This window comes from Rhincodon typus, chromosome 10, assembly GCF_021869965.1.
Source record: "Rhincodon typus isolate 14 chromosome 10, sRhiTyp1.1, whole genome shotgun sequence".
Classification (NCBI taxonomy): domain Eukaryota; kingdom Metazoa; phylum Chordata; class Chondrichthyes; order Orectolobiformes; family Rhincodontidae; genus Rhincodon; species Rhincodon typus.
In genome coordinates, this window is record NC_063341.1 from 49,284,480 (window position 1) to 49,302,838 (window position 18,359).

At 43.0% G+C, this 18,359-nt stretch overlaps 2 protein-coding genes across 9 annotated transcripts in view; one reads left to right on the forward strand and one right to left on the reverse strand.

Moving 5' to 3' along the window:
* Positions 1-16,024, reverse strand: part of LOC109917025 (structural maintenance of chromosomes protein 4-like) — a 43,365-nt gene extending 27,341 nt beyond the window's left edge. The window contains exons 1-2 of one of the 5 annotated variants that reach the window (XM_048601753.1): positions 15,508-16,024; positions 10,864-10,928 (exon numbers count right to left, since the gene is read on the reverse strand). Coding sequence is in view for 1 of the 5 variants with exons in the window: in XM_048601748.1 (XP_048457705.1) it covers positions 407-418 (12 nt within the window). In the remaining 4 variants the exon portion in view is untranslated. Of the gene's footprint in view, positions 1-406; positions 580-645; positions 864-994; positions 1,063-10,863; positions 10,929-15,507 lie in introns of those variants that run through there. The other 4 variants (XM_048601751.1, XM_048601748.1, XM_048601750.1 and 1 more) reach the window with 4 other exon arrangements.
* Positions 1,085-12,100, forward strand: mmachc (metabolism of cobalamin associated C). Of its 4 annotated transcripts, XM_048601757.1 has the most exons (5): positions 1,085-1,254; positions 3,983-4,177; positions 6,373-6,525; positions 6,733-6,796; positions 11,151-12,100. In XM_048601757.1, exons 1-5 carry the CDS (start codon positions 1,183-1,185, stop codon positions 11,243-11,245), a joined length of 579 nt encoding a protein of 192 aa, XP_048457714.1. In that variant the 5' UTR covers positions 1,085-1,182; the 3' UTR covers positions 11,246-12,100. The 4 variants fall into 4 exon arrangements, with proteins under 4 accessions (XP_048457714.1, XP_048457713.1, XP_048457711.1 ...); XM_048601756.1 differs by lacking the exon at positions 6,733-6,796 and having other exon boundaries at positions 1,088-1,254; positions 4,028-4,177; positions 6,373-6,531; XM_048601754.1 differs by lacking the exon at positions 6,733-6,796 and having other exon boundaries at positions 1,091-1,254; positions 6,373-6,531.
* Positions 16,025-18,359: the final 2,335 nt, after the last annotated feature.

Genomic DNA, 18,359 nt, shown 5'->3' on the forward strand with positions numbered 1-18,359 from the left:
AACCTGTCCCCTCCTCCCACCCCAAGCCCCAGCCCCATCTCCTACCCACTAACCTCATCCCACCCCCTTGACCTGTCCATCCTCCCTGGACTGACCTATCTCCTCCCTACCTCCCCACCTACACTCACCTCTACTGGCTCCATCCCCGCCTCTTTGACCTGTCTGTCTCCTCTCCACCTATCTTCTCCTCTATCCATCTTCTATCCGCCTTCCCCTCTCTCCCTATTTATTTCAGAACCCCCTTCCCCTTCCCCTTCCCCATTTCTCAAGAAGGGTCTAGGCCCCAAACGTCAGCCTGCTTGGCCTGCTGTGTTCATCCAGCTCTACACCTGGTTATCTCAGATTCTCCAGCATCTGCAGTTCCTGCTATCTCCGTTTTATACTGTTTTTTAATGTTCTTCCTTACGTTGCTCTGCATTGAACCTCATCTGCCACCGTCACCACCAACTAACTTGTCAACGTCGTTATGCCCCTTTCTTATGTTGAACTGTTGCAAGTTGTGACTCATTCCAGAGTTGATGTCGCACAATCAGCCTGACCACAGCGTTGACAAGATAGATCTGGTGCCGTAGCATTCGCCTGAAAATCAAACCAGAGGAGGCGACTGGAAGTGAGACGAGAAAGAGAAGAAACATCAAGAGGTACCTTAAAGGTAGCGAATACAGATCTCGTTATTGCAAATGGAGTGATTCTGTGTGGATATTAATCCATTAACAACACAACGGCAATGCCAGGAAACCGGACAACATTGAAGAGACTTTGCAGGAAGTATAAACCCATTAAACTCTGTAGAATTGAGAAGAGTTTAATTATAAAGGCCTTTAACCTTCACCAGCTGGGGTGTCGCCATGTTTGACTGGAAACACTAGGTATGTTTACATTTAACGAGGCACAATCACTCCATTGGAGCCCGTCACGCTGTTGCAAGAAGGTCTTGCCTACAGCCAAACTGCCGTTAGGAGCACTCAGTATCAAACAGCAACCATTTACTCACCCCAGCGGCTCCCCGAGGTTTTTAAAACAGCGTCAGTTCGTGTGACGCCACGGCGCACGGCGCAGAGCTGCTTGGGAGTTTATGTTTGTCGTACAGCCCCGTGGCGGATATTGCGTCACAGCATCTGGTGCAGAGCCTCTTGGAAGTTGTAGTTGTATTTGCACCTTGCATCACAGGAAGGTGAAGTTATGGCGGTTGAAATACATCAGCGGCTGAGTGAGTGGTTGGGTCCACTCGGCTTCCAGTGTGCCCCATTCAAGGTAAAGCTAACTTGAGTAAGTGGTAACACAGTGTGGAGCTGGAGGAACACAGCAGGCCAGGCAGCACCAGAGGAGTAAGAAAGTTGGCGTTTCGGGTCGGTACCCTTCAGAAATGTTTTGAGGTTGTTTGCCTAATAATCTTTGCTTCCTGATGGAACCAGGGTAGATAGTGATGACAGATAGGCCCCTAAAAACCTGCAGCAAACCCTCCTCTCGTCCCCATTTCCTTCCTATTCAGTCACTATTCATGGTGTGTCTGTATGCAGGTCATTCCACTCGAAACATAAACTCTGATTTCTCATCACACATGCTGCCAGACCTTCTGAGCTTTTGCGGCGATTTCTGTTTCTGATTTACAGCATCCGCAGTTCTTTCGGTTTTTATCAACCACTGATGTCAGACTCACTGGTCTATAGTTCTCAGGATTCTCTTTACCATCTTTCTTAAATAAAGGCACAATATTAGGCACCCTCCAGTCCTTCAACACCTCACCTGCGGCTGTAGATGATACAAATATCTCTGCTAAGGGGCCCTGCAATTTCTTCCCTAGCTTCCCACAACATCCTGGGATACACTTCATCAGGTCCTGGAGATTTATCCTTTATGTTTTTAAGACCTCCAGCACCTCCTCTTCTGTAATGCTTTCAAAACATCAATATTTTCCCCCCCATTTCCCTAATCTCCGTGTCTTTCTCCACAGTAAAAACTGATGTGAAATATTCATTTAGTGTCTCTTCCATCTTTTGTGGTTCCACACACAGACAACCTTGTTGATCTTTAAGGGGCCCTATTCTCTCCCTAGTTGCTATTTTGCTCATAATGTACTTGTAGAATCTCTTTGGATTATCCTTAATGCTATCTGCCAAGGCTGTCATATCTCTTTTTTGCCCTGCTGACTTCCCTCTTGAGAATGCCCCACACCCTTTATGCTCTTCAAGACATTCACTTGATCCCAGTTGTGTTTACCTAACATATGCTTCCTTCTTATTCTTCACCAGAGCCTTAATATTTTTATTCATCCATTGTTCCCTACTCCTACAAGCCTTACCCTTCACTCTAACAGGAACATACTACCTCTGAACTCGTCTCACTTTTGAAAGCCTCTTACTTGCCGGTTGTCCCTTTATCTATGAACAGTCTACTCTAGTCTACTTTTGAAAGTTCCTGTCTCATACCATCGAAATTTGCCTTACTCCAATAACTTTTTTATACAAGGTCCATCCTTTACCATAACTATTTTAAAACTAATAAAATTATGATCACTGGTTTCAAAGTTCTCCCCCACTAACACTTCAGTCACTTGCCTGCCTTGTTTCCCAAGGGAAGGTCAAGTTTTGCTCCTTCTCTTGTAGGTACATTTACTTCATAGAATACCTACAGTGTGGAAACAGGCCCTTCGGCCCAACAAGTCGACACCGACCCTCAGAGCATTCCACCCAGACCCATTCCCCATAACCCACCTGCACATCCCTGAACACTATCGGCAATTTAGCATGACCAATCCACTTAGCCTGCACATCTTTGGACTGTGGGAGGAAAGCAGAGCACCCAAAGGAAACCCATGCAGACACAAGGAGAATGTGCAAACTCCCCACAGACAGCCGCCTCAGGGTGGAATCGAACCCAGGTCCCTGGCGCTGTGAGGCAGCAGTGCTAACCACTGAGCCACTGTAATTATCGATTTAAAGAATTTTCTTGAACACATTTAACAAATTCCTCACGTTCCAACCCCTTAACTCTATGGCATTCACAGTCTATGTTTGGAAAGTTAAAATCCCCTACTATTACAGCCCTGTTATCCCTGCATATATATCAGATATATATGCAGGAATAACATATTTGCTTCTCAGTTTCCCGCTGTCTACTGAGGAGCCTATAGTACAATCCCATCAAGATGATCATCCCCCTTCATATTCCTGAGGTTGCACCCATATAGCTTTACTGGGTGATCCCTTAGGAATGTCCTCTCTAAGTATAGCAGTAATGTTTTCCCTCATCAAAACACCACTCCCTTTCCTCTCTTTCTATCCTTCCAATAGCATTTAAACCCCAGAACATTGAGCTGCCAGTCCTGTCCCTCCCTCAACCATGTTTAGGTTTGTTTATAATTTCTGGAAATCTTAGCTTTTCTGTAAATTTGTGTTTTCATTCATTTTCGCCATGTTCACTACTATTTAAATAACTTAGCTGGAAAAAAGAGCATTTATAAGCCGCTTTTCACAACCTTTGGATGTCATTGTCATTGAAGGACTCAGTAAATGTAGAAAATTCATTAAGTAATGGTAAGTTGTTCTTTGTAAAAATACGTGAGGGTGAGAGATACTTGAATGCTGTGCAGCTGCTGGTATGGCAGAAGTGTGATATGACATCCAAACATGTGTTCATGATTTCTTATTTTTATTATTCAGGTAATTTTTAATATAGGGGGGTTGGTTGGCTCAATTGGCTGGAGGACCAGTTTGTGAGGCAGAATGATGGCCTGGGTGGGTGGGTTCAATTTCTGCACCAGCTGAGGTTACCATGAAGAACTCTCCTTAACTTCTCCTCTCACCTGAGGCATGGTGACCCTCAGGTTGAATCATCACCTGTAATAAGAGAGCAGTCTTATGGTCTGGTAGGCCTATGAAAACTTTTAATTTTTAAAGCGCTTATTTGTATTGCTTTTCTTTAGCCCCACTTGCTTGTTCCTGTTAGTTTGCCTATGACTACTTTTGTTATTTTTTCACAGATTGCTTGGTATAACGCTATCATACAGCTCTCTTTTCACCTTCAGTACCAAGACGACACATTGGCCTTTGTTATCCTCAGTACACCTCAGATGTTTGAGAAAGCCTTCAAACCTTACATTGCAGATAAGCTGTTGGCCACTGTTCGGGACCCTATAGATGAGTGTGTTGTTCATTATTTTACACTTCTGAAAAAAGTAAAGAACACCTTTTCATTTAATGTTTTCAAAAGTTAATACTGTGAACAAATAGGGATACTAAACACTTTTTCATTTTGCATCTCATCAGGACAGAATCTCAAACATTCCGATTCTTAGAGAATACCAATAATTGGAGGGACCAATTCTTTTTGACTTGACTTGCTATTCTTGTGATTCTGTTCTGTTGAGTACAAGATAAAAGTTTCAACAGGATGTTTTTTTTTAAACAGAGAAATGCTAAATTTTATACTATCATGGAACTAAAATGGGTAGCTCACTAAAAAGATATTTGAAGAGACTTAGGGGTTCAGAGTGTTGGATTTTATGTTATCCCCTTGACCTGAAATCACCTCTGACTAAATATTGGGAATATTGAAGCCATTATGTTGGTCTTCTCTACCAAATCTGTTTCCAGTTCAATTGTTCCATCTCTCAACCAACAATTGTCTGAGATGTAACCAGATAATTTGCAACTTAGGTGCCATATTTGAAATGAGCTTTTTCCAATACCATGCCATCACTAAATTTCTGCCTCAGTAACATTGCCCAACACTGTTACAGCTTATTACAGCTGAAACCTCCATCAATGCCTTTGATTCTTCTAGATTTAAGTATTCCAGTGCACTACACGTGTGTCTTATTAATTATAAACTTGAGCTCATCCAAAACGTTGCCACCCATGGGCTAACTTACACCACCAAGGATTCAAGGGTAACCCTGTGCTCCCTACATTGGCTCTTAGTTTAAGTTCAACTTTTAGAATTCTCACCTTTTTTTTTCCCCAAGGAAGATGGTTGTGGTTGTTGAAAATCAGTCATCTCAGCTCAGCACCTCTTTGCCGGAGTTCCTTGGGATAGTGTCCTAGGCCCAACTTCTTCAACTGCTTCATCAATGACCTTCCCTCCATCAGAAAGGTTAGAAGTAGGTATATTGATTGACTTGTAACTCCTCTGATACTGAAGCAATCCATGCCAAATGCTGCAAGACGTGGACTATGTTGAGGCTTGACCTGACAAGTGGCAATTAACATTCATGTCCCTCACAAGTGCTAGGCAATAACCATCTCACCAGCACACCTTAATATTCAATGGCATTGCCACCACTGACTCCTCCAATATCAACATCCTGCGGTTACCGTTGACAAAAAACTGATCAATTGACCCATATAAATACTCTGGTTGCAAAAGCAGGTTGGAGACTTGTGATCCAACAGTGAGGGACTCAAAGCTGGACTCTCCAAAACCTGTCCACCATGTACAAGGCATAAGCCAGGAGTGTGCTGGAGTACTCCCCATTTACCTGAATGAGTACAGCTCCAACAACATTTAAAACTTGACACCATCCAGGACAAAGCAACTTGCTTGACTAATACCATACCCACAAACATTCACTCAATCTACCATCAATTCACAGTAGCAGCACTGTGTACCACCTACTGCATTGCAGATACAAGACACTTTAGAAAGCACTATCCAAATGCACGATCACTACCATCTAGAAGGATAAGGACAGCAGATAGTTGGGAAGACCACTTCCTACAAGTTCACTTCCAAGCCATTCATCATCCCTATTGCCAATCTTTCAGTGTCAATGGCTCAAAATCCTGGCACTCCCTAACACCTTGTGCGTACCTACACCAAATAGACTGCAGCAATTCCAAAAGGCAACTTACCACCATCTCAAGGGTAACTAGTGAAGGACAATAAATGCTGGTCCAGTCAGTGAAGTCCACATCCCATGAATGAATAATAAAAAACCTCCAAGAACCTCGCCCCTTCTATCTTTACAACTTCCGACTACCCTCTAAGATATCTGCATTCCTCAATTCAGACTGCTTGAACACAGATTCCATTTTAATTGCTCTTCCAAATATATTTTATCTGTCATGGACACGCAGAATTAGAAACCATAACAGAGAGCTAAGTATTAGGGTGAATGGTGGTTTGACTCAGCCCACAAGGGAGGAAAGGAGCAGGGTCAGCCAAAATTAGATGAAACTTCATTGGTGGAGTGCCATTTAAATCTAAATTTGTGTTTAGGCTATTGTGTATTTATGTAGCTGTTAAAGAGATAATGTGAATAATTGAACAAGTTTTCTTTTAAAAATACATATCTATGTATTTTGTACGCCAGATATTTGGCTCCTTATAATTTGTACATTAAGAAACATTTTTCTCCTTTTCTTGCTGTAGAATTTCTCTGATCACAGGATTGAAGCCATACATGACTTTGAGATGTTTCCTAATCGAAAGCCAAAGATTTTGGCACAGACAGCTGCACATGTGGCTGCAGCAGCCTATTATTATCAAATGAAGGATGTTCAGCAAAATCCCTGGGGAGAAAAAGTAAGGGTGAGGCCTTCTGTGAAGAAAGAACACTGTGATTTGCTAAATTTTGAATGATGCATTAAAAATATTTCTGATAAGATAGGAACTTAGACTTATGAATTGTTGCTCCAGTCTGTATTTGGCCTTTTACTGGCCAAACCTTGACGAGGTCTGAAGAAGGGTCATACCAGACTCAAAACGTTCATACTGTTCCTTTCTCCACAGATGCTGCCAGACCTGCCGAGTTTCTCCGGTATTCTCTGTCTGTTTCAGATTTTCAGCACCCACGGTATATTGCCTTTATTTGAATGATTCTTCATAAGGTGGTTTTCTTTTAGCTTTGTAGTTTCTGACAACCGTAAAGAAAGCTTTCTTCCCTCAGATTTCTAGTAACAGCACGTTTCCGTTTTCTGGGTTTCTCATCAAGGGACATTGTCTCTTGGAAACTAGTTTCTTTTTTAACAAAATACCTGTGCAACGGCTTCTGAAGAGTCATTATTCTGAAATTGGTCATTATAACACGTTTGAAAAATATTGAACCTTGCAACCTGCTACTTTAATCTACCACAAGTCACCGAAACCCTCCATCAACAATGGAGTAAATAATAATGGTAGGAGGCAGACAGGAAAGTACAGCTAAGGACACAATCAGATCAGACACAATCTTATTGAACAAAAACAGAAATTGCTGGAGAAACTCAGCAAGTCTGGCCGCTTCTGTAGAAAGACAGCAGAGTTAATGTTTTGAGTCCAGTGACCCTTCTTCAGGACCTTCTGTAGCTCTACTTGTTATTGAGTACCCTCCAGTTTTCTGATTTTGGCTATGTTTGCAAACCCATCTCTGGTTTCCAACTTACCACCTTGACTTGTGAAATGTTTCCACTGTCTTGGTTCAAAACAGTGGATTGTGAGAACATCCTATATCTGGTGTGGCTTTTGTAATGTTTATGTAATTATGAATGCAAGCTCATGGGGTGCAACAGGCTTTCATTATCTGGTTTTAGTTAAGCCAAATAATGTTTGTGGAATTGATGGAGAAAGTACAAACTTTCCTGAAGATATTTTTCAAATTGCAGTTATTTTGAACAAAATAGTGAAAACCTGACCATTTATTGGTTTGATGACTTGTGTAGCATTATCTTTAGAATGTCTATTACTAGATATAAAAGATTCAATGCAACTATTTGAAGATGACTAGGGTACTTCTCCTGTTAATTCAGCCAGCATTTGTGCCTCAACTGTAAGCCCAGAGTGTTCAATTTAATTTTATCATAAGATGCAAGTTGATTACAACTATTAGCAGAGTTTGAGACAGCTGATCTAAAAGTTCCTCAGTCCTGATTATATAAGAATGTTTTCACAAATTTCACAGAATTTAATAAGTTTGTCACAATAACTTCAAAAGAATGATAAAAAAGCAGTGGTTCAATTGGTTCACTTTGAGTTTGCTAATCAGGCTGAGTGGGCTCATGTCTCTTGTCTTCTGTCTTCTCTTCTTCCTTCCTTACTGCTTATTAACCCTTGTAATCCACTAGTTGTAAAAATGGTCATTGATGTCTCTGAACTCGGAGGTTGCCCATGAGGGAATTGCCAGGGAAATTGAACATTCTGCTGTGCAATTCCATAACACCTGGGACCTCCTCAAAGTCTCCATTTGAATTGGAAATTCACTGAAATTACCCTGAAATAAGTAGTCACTGAAGCAAAGTTAGACTATTAAGTAGTTAATCTAACTAATGAGTAATTATTCAACTGACTGTCCAGCTAGACCTCCCCCACCTCTCTTATGCTCCCCAGACCCTAGTTATGTACAGGCCTCCAAACAGTAGTCAGGAGCTGGATGCTAGATACACCAGGAGATAGAAAAGGTGCGTAAGAAAGGCAAAGTTACGGTGATCATGGGGGATTTCAATATGCAGATCGACTGGGAAAATCAGGTTGGTAGTGGATTTCAAGAAAAGGAATTTGTGGACTGTCTATGAGATGGCTTTTTGGAGCAGCTTGTGGTGGAGCCCACTAGGGAACAGGCAATACAGGATTTAATGTTGTGCAATGAGGCAGACTTGATTAAGGGAGCTTAAGGTGAAGAAACCTTAGGAGGCAGTGAACATAATATGACTGAATTTATTCTGCAACTTGAAAGGGAGAAGATAGAATCAGAGGTAATGGTATTACAGCTGAATAAAGGTAACTACAGAGGCATGAGGAAGGAGCTGGGCAGAATTGACTGGGAGAGAAGCCTAGCAGGAAAGACAGTGGAACAGCAATAGCAGGAGTTTCTAGGAGTAATTCAGGAGACACAGCAAAAATTCATTCCTAGGAAAAAGAAGTATGGTACAGGGACGGCAACCATGGCTGACTAGGCAAGTCAGGGATAGCATAAAAGCAAAGAGAAAGCATATAATGTGGCAAAGGGCAGTGAGAAACCAGAGGACTGGGAAGCTTACAAAGACCAACAGAGGACAACAACAAAAAAATGAGGAAGGAGAAGATTAAATGAGAGGGTAAGCTAGCCAATAATATAAAGGGGGACTGTAAGAGTTTCTTTAGATATATAAAGGACAAAAGAGAGGCAAAAGTGGACATTGGACCACTGGAAAATGACACTGAGAGATACTGGTGGGGAACAATGAAATAGCTGAGGAACTGAATAATTACTTTGCATCAATCTTCACAGTGGAAGACATGAGTAATATCCCGAAAATTCAAGAGAGTCAGGGGACAGAGCGGAGTATGGTGGCCGTCACCAAGGACAAGGTGCTAGAAAAACTAGCCTAAAGGTGGATAAATCACCAGGACCTCGTGGACTACACCCCAGAGTTCTTGAGATGGGTGAAGAGACAGTGGAGGCATTAGTGGTGATCTTTAGGAAGGGTCCCAGAGGACTGGAAAATCGCTAATGTGCCAACCATGTTTAAAAAGGGGTAAGGCAAAAGACTGAAAATTACAGGCCGATTAGCCTACCCTCAGTCGTGGGTAAGATTTTAGAATCCATTGTGAAGGATGAGATATCTGAATACTTGGAAGTGCATGGTAAAATAGGGCAAAGTCAGCATGGACTTCAAGAAGACCTTTGTCAAGGTGCCGTACAGGTGGCTGCTGAGTAAGATAAGGGCGCATGGTGTTAGACGCAAGGTGCTAGCATGGATAAAGATCGGCTGTCTGGCAGAAAGCAGAGAGTGTGGTTAAAAGGGTCTTTCTCAGGATGGTAGCCGGTGACCAGTGGTGTTCCACAAGGCTCAGTGTAACCACAACTTGTCACTTTATACATTAATGATCTAGATGAAGGAACTGTGGGCATTCTGGCTAAGTTTGCAGATGATACAAAGATAGGTAGAGGGAACTCGTAGTATTGAGGAGGTGGGGAGGCTGCAGAAGGGTTTGGACAGGTTAGGAGAGTGGGCAAAGAAGTGGCAGATGGAGTACAATATGGGAAAGTGTGAGGTCATGCACTTTGGTCAGAAGAATAGAAGCATGAACTATTTTCTAAATGGGGAGAAAATTCAGAAGTCTGAAGTGCAAAGAGACTTGGGAGTTCTAGTCCAGGGTTCTCTCAAGGTAAACTGACAGGTTGAGTCAGTAGTTAGGAAGTCATATGCAACTTTGGCATTTGTTTTGAGAAGACTTGAATATAAAAGCAGTGATGTACTTCTGAAGCTCTGGTCAGGCCACGTTTGGAGTGTTGTGCACAGTTTTGGACCCCATACCTCAGGAAAGGTATATTGGCAATGGAGCAGGTACAGAGGAGGTTCACAAGAATGATCCCAGGAATGAAAAGCTTAACATATGAGGAACGTTTGAGGACTCTGGGTCTATACTTAATAGGGTTTAGAAGGATATAGGGGGAATCTAATTGAAACTTACAGAATACTGAATGGCCTGTACAGAGTGGATGTTGGGAATATGTTTCCTTTGGCAGGAGAGACTCGGACCTGAGGGCATCGCCTTAGAGTAAAGGGAAGATCTTTTACAACAGAGATAAGGAGAAACTTCTTCAGCCAGAGAGTGGTGAATCTATGTAATTCACTGCCAGAGAAGGCTGTGGAGACCAGGTCATTGAGTACATTTAAGACGGAGATAGATACATTCTTGATTGTCAAGAGGATCAAGGGTTACGGGGAGAAAGTGGGAGAATGGGGTTGAAAAACTTATCAGCCATAATTAAATGGCAGAGCAGACTCGATAAGCTGAATGGTTTAATTTATGCTCCTATGTTTTATGGTCTAATCTCGGACATTGGAATGGGCAGGTCAATTTGTGCTGAAAATGTTGTGCGAGATTCTAAGCTGCGGTTGCGCAACTTCTAGTAAATAGTTGGAGTGGCTTTGGAGGTCTAGGACCTGTTGCTTTTCATACCTGCCATGGATGAGTTCCTTCGTTCTGCAAAATAAGTCTGTATTGGCATGGAAATGCATGAAGATCTGTAAAGTGATACAGGAAAAAGGATTTGTTGCAAGAGGCAAGAAATAACTGTCATGTTTTTTTGAAGCATTGAATGTCTTCAATGGGCAGTTTATAGAATGCCATTGAGAAAGATCTAGTAGCTGGTCATCTATGCACCACATTAGCTGTGAAACTAAAAGAGAAAAGATAGAACAATAATAGCCTTGCATTTAACAGAAAAAAAAATTGTTTCTTTCCAGAAGATGTATGGAGTCTGCATTCATCCACGCTATGGGGGCTGGTTTGCAATACGAGGAGTGCTGATATTCCCAGATGTCCAGGACCAAGCACTTGAGCAGAAGCTGCCTGTAGACTGTGTGTCAACAAATGAAAAAAAGATCCAATTACTTGAAAAGTTTAACTTTCACTGGCAAGACTGGACCTACAGAGATATCATTGATGTAGAGGAAAGGTACTCTGAAGAACAAAAGCAGTATTTTGCTACACCTCCTGCTGAAAGATTTAAACTTCTTGGACTGAAAGGTGATGCTTTGAGGTAATCAGCAACCTACAATCCATGGAGGTTTTTAATCTGTCCACTCACAGGAGGCCCAGGTGAAGGGGAAGTAATAGAGAGAGTGTTCACTATTTAGCTACTGCATAAATAAATTATGGGAATAAAGAGACTCTGTTTTTGTGAATGGGATAAATTATGTACTCAATTCCTTTATTTGCCATAATATGTAGTTTTACATCATCTTATAAAAGAAGCATGGTTTTCTGTTTTGGCTTTATATTTTCATATGGTTTTTAGCTTTCTGTATACTTATTTATTGCTTTATAAATTGAGAAATTAGCATTATTAAACTATTTATAATTATATATCTACTCAAAATGTGATATTATGAGAGGTTTTCAGTGAGTTTGTTACCTAAGCAAAAGCATGGCCTTCAGTTTATATTCTGAGTTTGCAAAATAAGTTTATTTGTTTATTCAGAATATAATGTGGAAGCCAATACATAGAAATTGATATGGACTAAGTCACAACGTGGAAATAATGCACTTGGCCTAATCCTATTGAAACAGGACTATTGACACAGCACTACTCTGTGTATATATGAGTCTTTATAAAATGCAAATACTTTGTGAAAGAGTAAACATTCTGAAAACCAATGAAAAATCTGAAATAAAGGTTTACATTCAGAAGTCACTTTAAAGAGTCTTGCTGAACATGACCCTTGATCATTTTAAAATGTTCATTTTAAAACTACATTATGTACGCAATATTGTGAAATTATGTACTAAATATCGTGAAATTGGAGAGAACTGTTACAAGTCTGTGTGCTGAAAACTTTGGAAACACTGAGCAGATGTCAGCATTTATAAGTTACAAAAGCAAAATATTGCAGATTTTTGAAATTTGAAGTAAAAGCAGAAAATGTTGGAGAATCTCAGCAGGTCTGGCAGCATCAATGGAGAGTGAAACAGAGTTCATGTTTCGAGTCTGATATGACACTAATTCTGTGCCCTTGTCACTCTCAGTGCTTCATCTAAATGGAGTTCAACATGGTAGAGTACTGATTCATCAGCTGAGGGGCTGGGGTAGTACGTGGTAATCAAGAGGTTTTGGTACCTGTATTTAATCTGATGTCATGAGATCTCGTAAGATCTAATGTAAATATTGACTCCTATGGTAACTTCCTCCTGACTGTAGACCACTCAATCATTACTGTCAAGCCAAGGAATCAATCTTGTCTCAATGCAGTGTGCAGAGCATGCCAGGAGCAGCATTAGGCCTCCATAAAAATGAGTGTCAATCTGATGAAACTACAACCCAGAACTATTTGCATGCCAAACAACAAAAGCAGAGGTAGACAGGATTAAGTGATTCCAGAATCGATGAATCACATCTAAGCTCTGCAATCCTGCCACATTCAGGTGTAAGCGGTGATGGACAATTAAACAAGTCTGGAGAAGGAAGTTCCACAAATATTCCATTCTCCATTATGGAGAGCCCAGCACACATACCAGAGAAAATGCTGAAGTATTTGCAACAAGCTTTAGCCAGAAATACTGAATGATGTTTAATATCAGCTGCCTGCTCTGGAAGTCCACAACATCACCCACCACCCTGCAATCATCCAGTTACACCAAGGTAAACTCTTTCTGCTGCCCTTCACTTTGTTCTCTAGAAGTGATCTCAATAGCTTTTCTCTATTGCTTTGAATAGTTTTAGCCACAGTACTGAGCTTTCTTGTACTACTTCTTGAAACGTCTCTGATCGTTCCTTTTCTAGGCTGATACATTCTAGTTGGTCCCAATATAGGTTCTCACATCTTTACTAGCAATATTACATTTCGACAACACGTCTAATAACTTTTGATGATAAACACGATTGAATGTTATTCGTAGTCTACAAAGCACAAGTTATTGATTACATTTTTAAAGTTTGTTCTGGTAAAATATTCCCTCATGTTCTGACACCAGACCATTTAAATACAGACTGTTTCACCAATGCCTGCTTTAAATGTGTTATTTATTTCTATTATGATTGTGAAGATCACTTTAATGAAATGACTTATTAAACTTATAGTTCTAGAATGAATACACTCTGTTGCTTTAGGCTTCTTGTGGCACAATGGCTCAGTTGTTAGCACTGCTGCCTCACAGTGCTAGGGACCCAGGTTCGATTCCAGCCGTGGGTGACTGTCTGTGTAGAGGTTACACATTCTGCGACGGTTTCCTCCAGGTGCTCTGATTTCCTCCCACAGTCCAAAGATATACAGGTTAGGTAGATCGGCCATGCCATATTTCTCATAGTGTCCAGGGATGTGCAGGCTAGGTGGGTTAGCCATGGGAAATGCGGGGTTAAAGGGTTGGGGGAGTGGGTCTGGGTGGGATGTTATTCAGAGGGTCGGTATGGATTCAGTGGACCAAATAGCCTGTTTCCACACTGTACGGATTCTATGATGATTCTTAGCCAATTAAAAAATAGGGAGGGCCTCAAGTCATTTAGAATGTATCTTTTGGGAGATATTTAATATCTAACCTCTGTTATCAATTCTAATTTTGCTTATCCAAGGTCTTAGATGTTTTGTTGTTATTTCATTTGTGCCTGGAACTTTTCCAGTACTCATCAATTTCAGCGTATTCTTTACTTTGGGGTATCATATTTTATCCATCATTTGCCTTTCTTAAGGACTCCCGCAACTTGGATCAATATACAATTCACATTTATGTTCTGTCAACCATAGTGTCACTGCCTCTTTCAAACAATATTTTACTTTGTCTTTCATACATCCACTATCCTTTGTTATTCCTTCCTTTCTGTCTGTCGCATATTTCACCTCCTGCTCCAAAACTCTAATTTTGTGATTTTTATCTTGCTCCAATACTTCATTACTCATCTCACTACATCATTCTCTTTTATTTTAATTATCCTAATTTTTCTAATTTCTCAAACTCAGTCCCTTAGTCCCAGGAAACATCTTTGTTATTGTCAATAAATTTTGTCCAAGACTAATATATCCTTCCTAAAGTCATCCAAAACCAAATACCAAGTTTTACTGTGGTTTAACAAATGGTCTACATAAAATTAGTACTGTTGTCTACATGCGTTTTAAAAAATTTCATCATACTAGGGTGTGTTTCTTTTTTCTTTCGTCAATGCTAGTATCTCATCCATCATTTACTCTGGTCTCAAAGATATGTAAATACAGAGCACCTAGCTACCTAATAATAAAATTAAATATCAGTGACCCACATATAACAAAACACAGAATCAGGTTTTTCTGATGAAGGGTCTAGGCCCGAAATGTCAGCCTTTCTGCTCCTATGATGCTGCTTGGCCTGCTGTGTTCATCCAGCCCTGCACCTTGTTGTCTTGGATTCTCCAGCATCTGCAGTTCCTACTATCCCAGAATCAGGTTGAATGGTTTTCAGAAGCTGCTGACGTTTACATACACAATTAAATCATATGATATAAGAACAGAAGTCAGCCATTTGGCCCATTGACTCTGCTTCACCATTCAATTGGTCATAAAGCAGAAGCGACCTGAGCAGATCACCTGCCTGATCTTTCAGTCAGGGATGGTGCAAAATGTTCCAATCAAAAGAAAGAAAGGGCAAAGTATAACATATAAATAAAAAAAATTACAAATCAATTTGTATACTGGTAAGCAGTCTTCTGCATAAGAAACACATTTGTATCTATGATATTCCTATCAACTTCATGTAGGTTTGAAAGCACAAAGTATATAAAAAATAATAAACGTAAAAGAATCCTGTTTAAAAAGTAATCACAAGCTGAAGTGACCTGAAATAATAGGAAGTTTTATGGCAATTCAATTTGTTTTTTCTATATATGTGAAGTTATGTACGTCAGCATTTATTAATTAATATTTGGTACTGACAGAAGTTTATTTACTCAAGAAATTAAGCCACTGTTTCAAAGCATCCTGGAACTTTCAAATTGAAAAGTTGCCCGATATTGTTTCAATTGAGATTTCACATCACAACGTACTTCTTGGCAACCAGCCATATTTTAACTTCATGTATACATCTCTATCATCTAATTAAAAAACTTAAGGCAGATAATACACCATAGAATAAATTTACCTTTAAATTAGGAATTTCTTACTGTTAAATCAAGATGCATTCAGTAATTATTTTTAAATTTTCTTCCATTTTCATTGACTTTTCTTGTGCTACAGTGTCAGAGGGAGCAGCAATCTCAATGCCTCATCCAAGAGCATACTCTTCATGTGTGACAACAAGGTGCAGGGCTGGATGAACACAGGAGGCTGACGTTTCGGGCCTAGACCCTTCATCAGAAAAGGGGGAGGGGAAGGGGGTTTTGAAATAAATAGGGAGAGAGTGGGAGAGGATAGGTGGAGAGGAAACAAACAGGTCGAAGAGGCGGGGATGGAGCCAGGAAAGGTGAGTGTAGGTGGGGAGTTAGGAAGGGGATAGGTCAGTCCAGGGAGGACGGACAGGTCAAGGGGGCGGGATGAGGTTGGTCGGTAGGAGATGGAGGTGCGGCTTGAGGTGGGAGGAGGGGATAAGTGGGAGGAAGAACAGGTTAGGGAGGCAGGGACGAGCTGGACTGGTTTTGGGATGCGGTTGGGGGAGGGGAGACTACCCCGCTCCTCCTACCTCCGACGCCGGTCCGCCCATCACCGACGCCGACGCAACTCCACCCACCGCCGGCGCAACTCCGCCCACCGCCGACACCGGCACAACTCCGCCCACCGCCGACGCAGCTCCGCCCACAGCCGACGCCGACACAGCTCCGCCCACAGCCTCCACAGCCAGCACCTCCAGAGGAGACAGCAGCACCCAGCCCTGCCGAGTCTTCACCATCCCCCCAGACCTACCCCTTACTGAGGACGAACGGTCAGTCCTCAGTAAAGGGCTCACCTTTGTCCCCCTCCACCTACACATCAACAAATACCGGTCACGTTTGGACATAGAGCAGTTTTTCCGCTGCCTCCGCCTCCGTGCTTACTTCTTCAACTGTGAGCCTAACCTTCCCTCTACTGACCACTTCTCCCGCCTCCAACACACCACCTCCTCCTGGACACCACCCCAAGGCCTCCTACCCTCCCTCGACCACTTCATCTCCAACTGCCGTCGTGACATCAATCGCCTCAACCTCTCCACCCCTCTCACCCACTCCAACCTCTCCCCCGCAGAACGTGCAGCCCTCCGCTCCCTCCGCTCCAATCCCAACTTCACCATAAAACCCGCGGACAAGGGAGGCGCAGTTGTAGTATGGCGCACTGACCTCTACATCGCCGAGGCCGGACGCCAACTCTCCGACACCTCCTCCTACCGCCCCCTTGATCATGACCCCACCCCTGAGCACCAAATCATCATCTCGCAAACCATCCACAACCTCATCACCTCAGGTGACCTCCCACCCACAGCCTCCAACCTCATCGTTCCCCAACCTCGTACTGCCCGCTTCTATCTCCTTCCCAAAATCCACAAACCTGAATGCCCTGGTTGACCCATTGTCTCCACCTGCTCCTGCCCCACCGAACTGATCTCCAACTATCTCGACTCCATTTTCTCCCCCTTGGTCCAGGAACTCCCTACCTATGTCCGTGACACCACCCACGCCCTCCACCTCCTCCAGAACTTCCAATTCCCCGGTCCCCAACACCTCATCTTTACCATGGACGTCCAGTCCCTCTACACCTGCATTCCCCATGCAGATGGCCTTAAGGCCCTCCGCTTCTTCCTGTCCCGCAGGCCCGACCAGTCCCCCTCCACTGACACCCTCATCCGCTTAGCCGAACTCGTCCTCACACTCAACAACTTCTCTTTCAATTCCTCCCACTTCCTACAGACAAAGGGGGTAGCCATGGGTACCCGCATGGGCCCAAGCTACGCCTGCCTCTTTGTAGGTTACGTGGAACAATCCCTCTTCCGTACCTACACCGGCCCTAAACCCCACCTCTTCCTCCGTTACATTGATGACTGTATCGGTGCCGCCTCGTGCTCCCACGAGGAGCTCGAACAGTTCATACACTTCACTAACACCTTCCACCCCAACCTTAAGTTTACCTGGACCATCTCTAACACCTCTCTCCCCTTCCTGGACCTCTCTGTCTCCATATCGGGCAACCACCTAGAAACCGATATTCATTTCAAGCCCACCGACTCCCACAGCTACCTAGAATACTCCTCCTCCCACCCACCTTCCTGCAAAAATGCTATCCCCTATTCCCAATTCCTTCGCCTCCGCCGCATCTGCTCCCAGGATGAGGCATTCCACTCCCGTACATCTCAGTTGTCCTCGTTTTTCAAGGACCGTAACTTCCCCTCCTCGATGGTCGAGAACGCCCTCAACCGTGTCTCCCACATCTCCCGCACCTCATCCCTCACACCCCGTCCACGCAATAAAAACCAAAAAAGAATCCCCCTCGTCCTCACGTACCACCCCACCAACCTCCGGATCCAACGCATCATCCTCCGACACTTCCGCCATCTGCAATCCGACCCCACCACCAAAGACATCTTTCCCTCCCCACCTTTATCTGCTTTCCGGAGGGACAACTCTCTCCGTGACTCCCTCGTCCGCTCCACACTCCCCTCCAGCTCCACCACACCCGGCACTTTTCCCTGCAACCGCAGGAAGTGCTACACCTGCCCCCATACCTCCTCCCTCACCCCCATCCCAGGCCCCAAGAAGACTTTCCACATCAAGCAGATGTTCACCTGCACATCTGCCAATGTGGTATACTGCATCCGCTGTACCCGGTGTGGCTTCCTCTACATTGGGGAAACCAAGCGGAGACTCGGGGACCGCTTTGCAGAACACCTACGCTCGGTTCGCAACAAACAACTGCACCTCCCAGTCGCGAACCATTTCAACTCCCCCTCCCATTCCTCAGACGACATGTCCATCCTGGGCCTCCTGCAGTGCCACAACGATGCCACCCGAAGGTTGCAGGAACAGCAAC

What these genes read in the sequence shown, in the direction of transcription:
- mmachc (XM_048601754.1), top strand. Translation starts at nt 1,183, where the DNA reads ATGGCGGTTGAAATACATCAGCGGCTGAGTGAGTGGTTGGGTCCACTC. An exon ending in TCCAGTGTGCCCCATTCAAG is followed by an intron (nt 1,255 to 3,982) that starts GTAAAGCTAACT and finishes ATTTTTTCACAG; the next exon opens with ATTGCTTGGTATAACGCTAT. An exon ending in CCTGGGGAGAAAAAGTAAGG is followed by an intron (nt 6,532 to 11,150) that starts GTGAGGCCTTCT and finishes GTTTCTTTCCAG; the next exon opens with AAGATGTATGGAGTCTGCAT.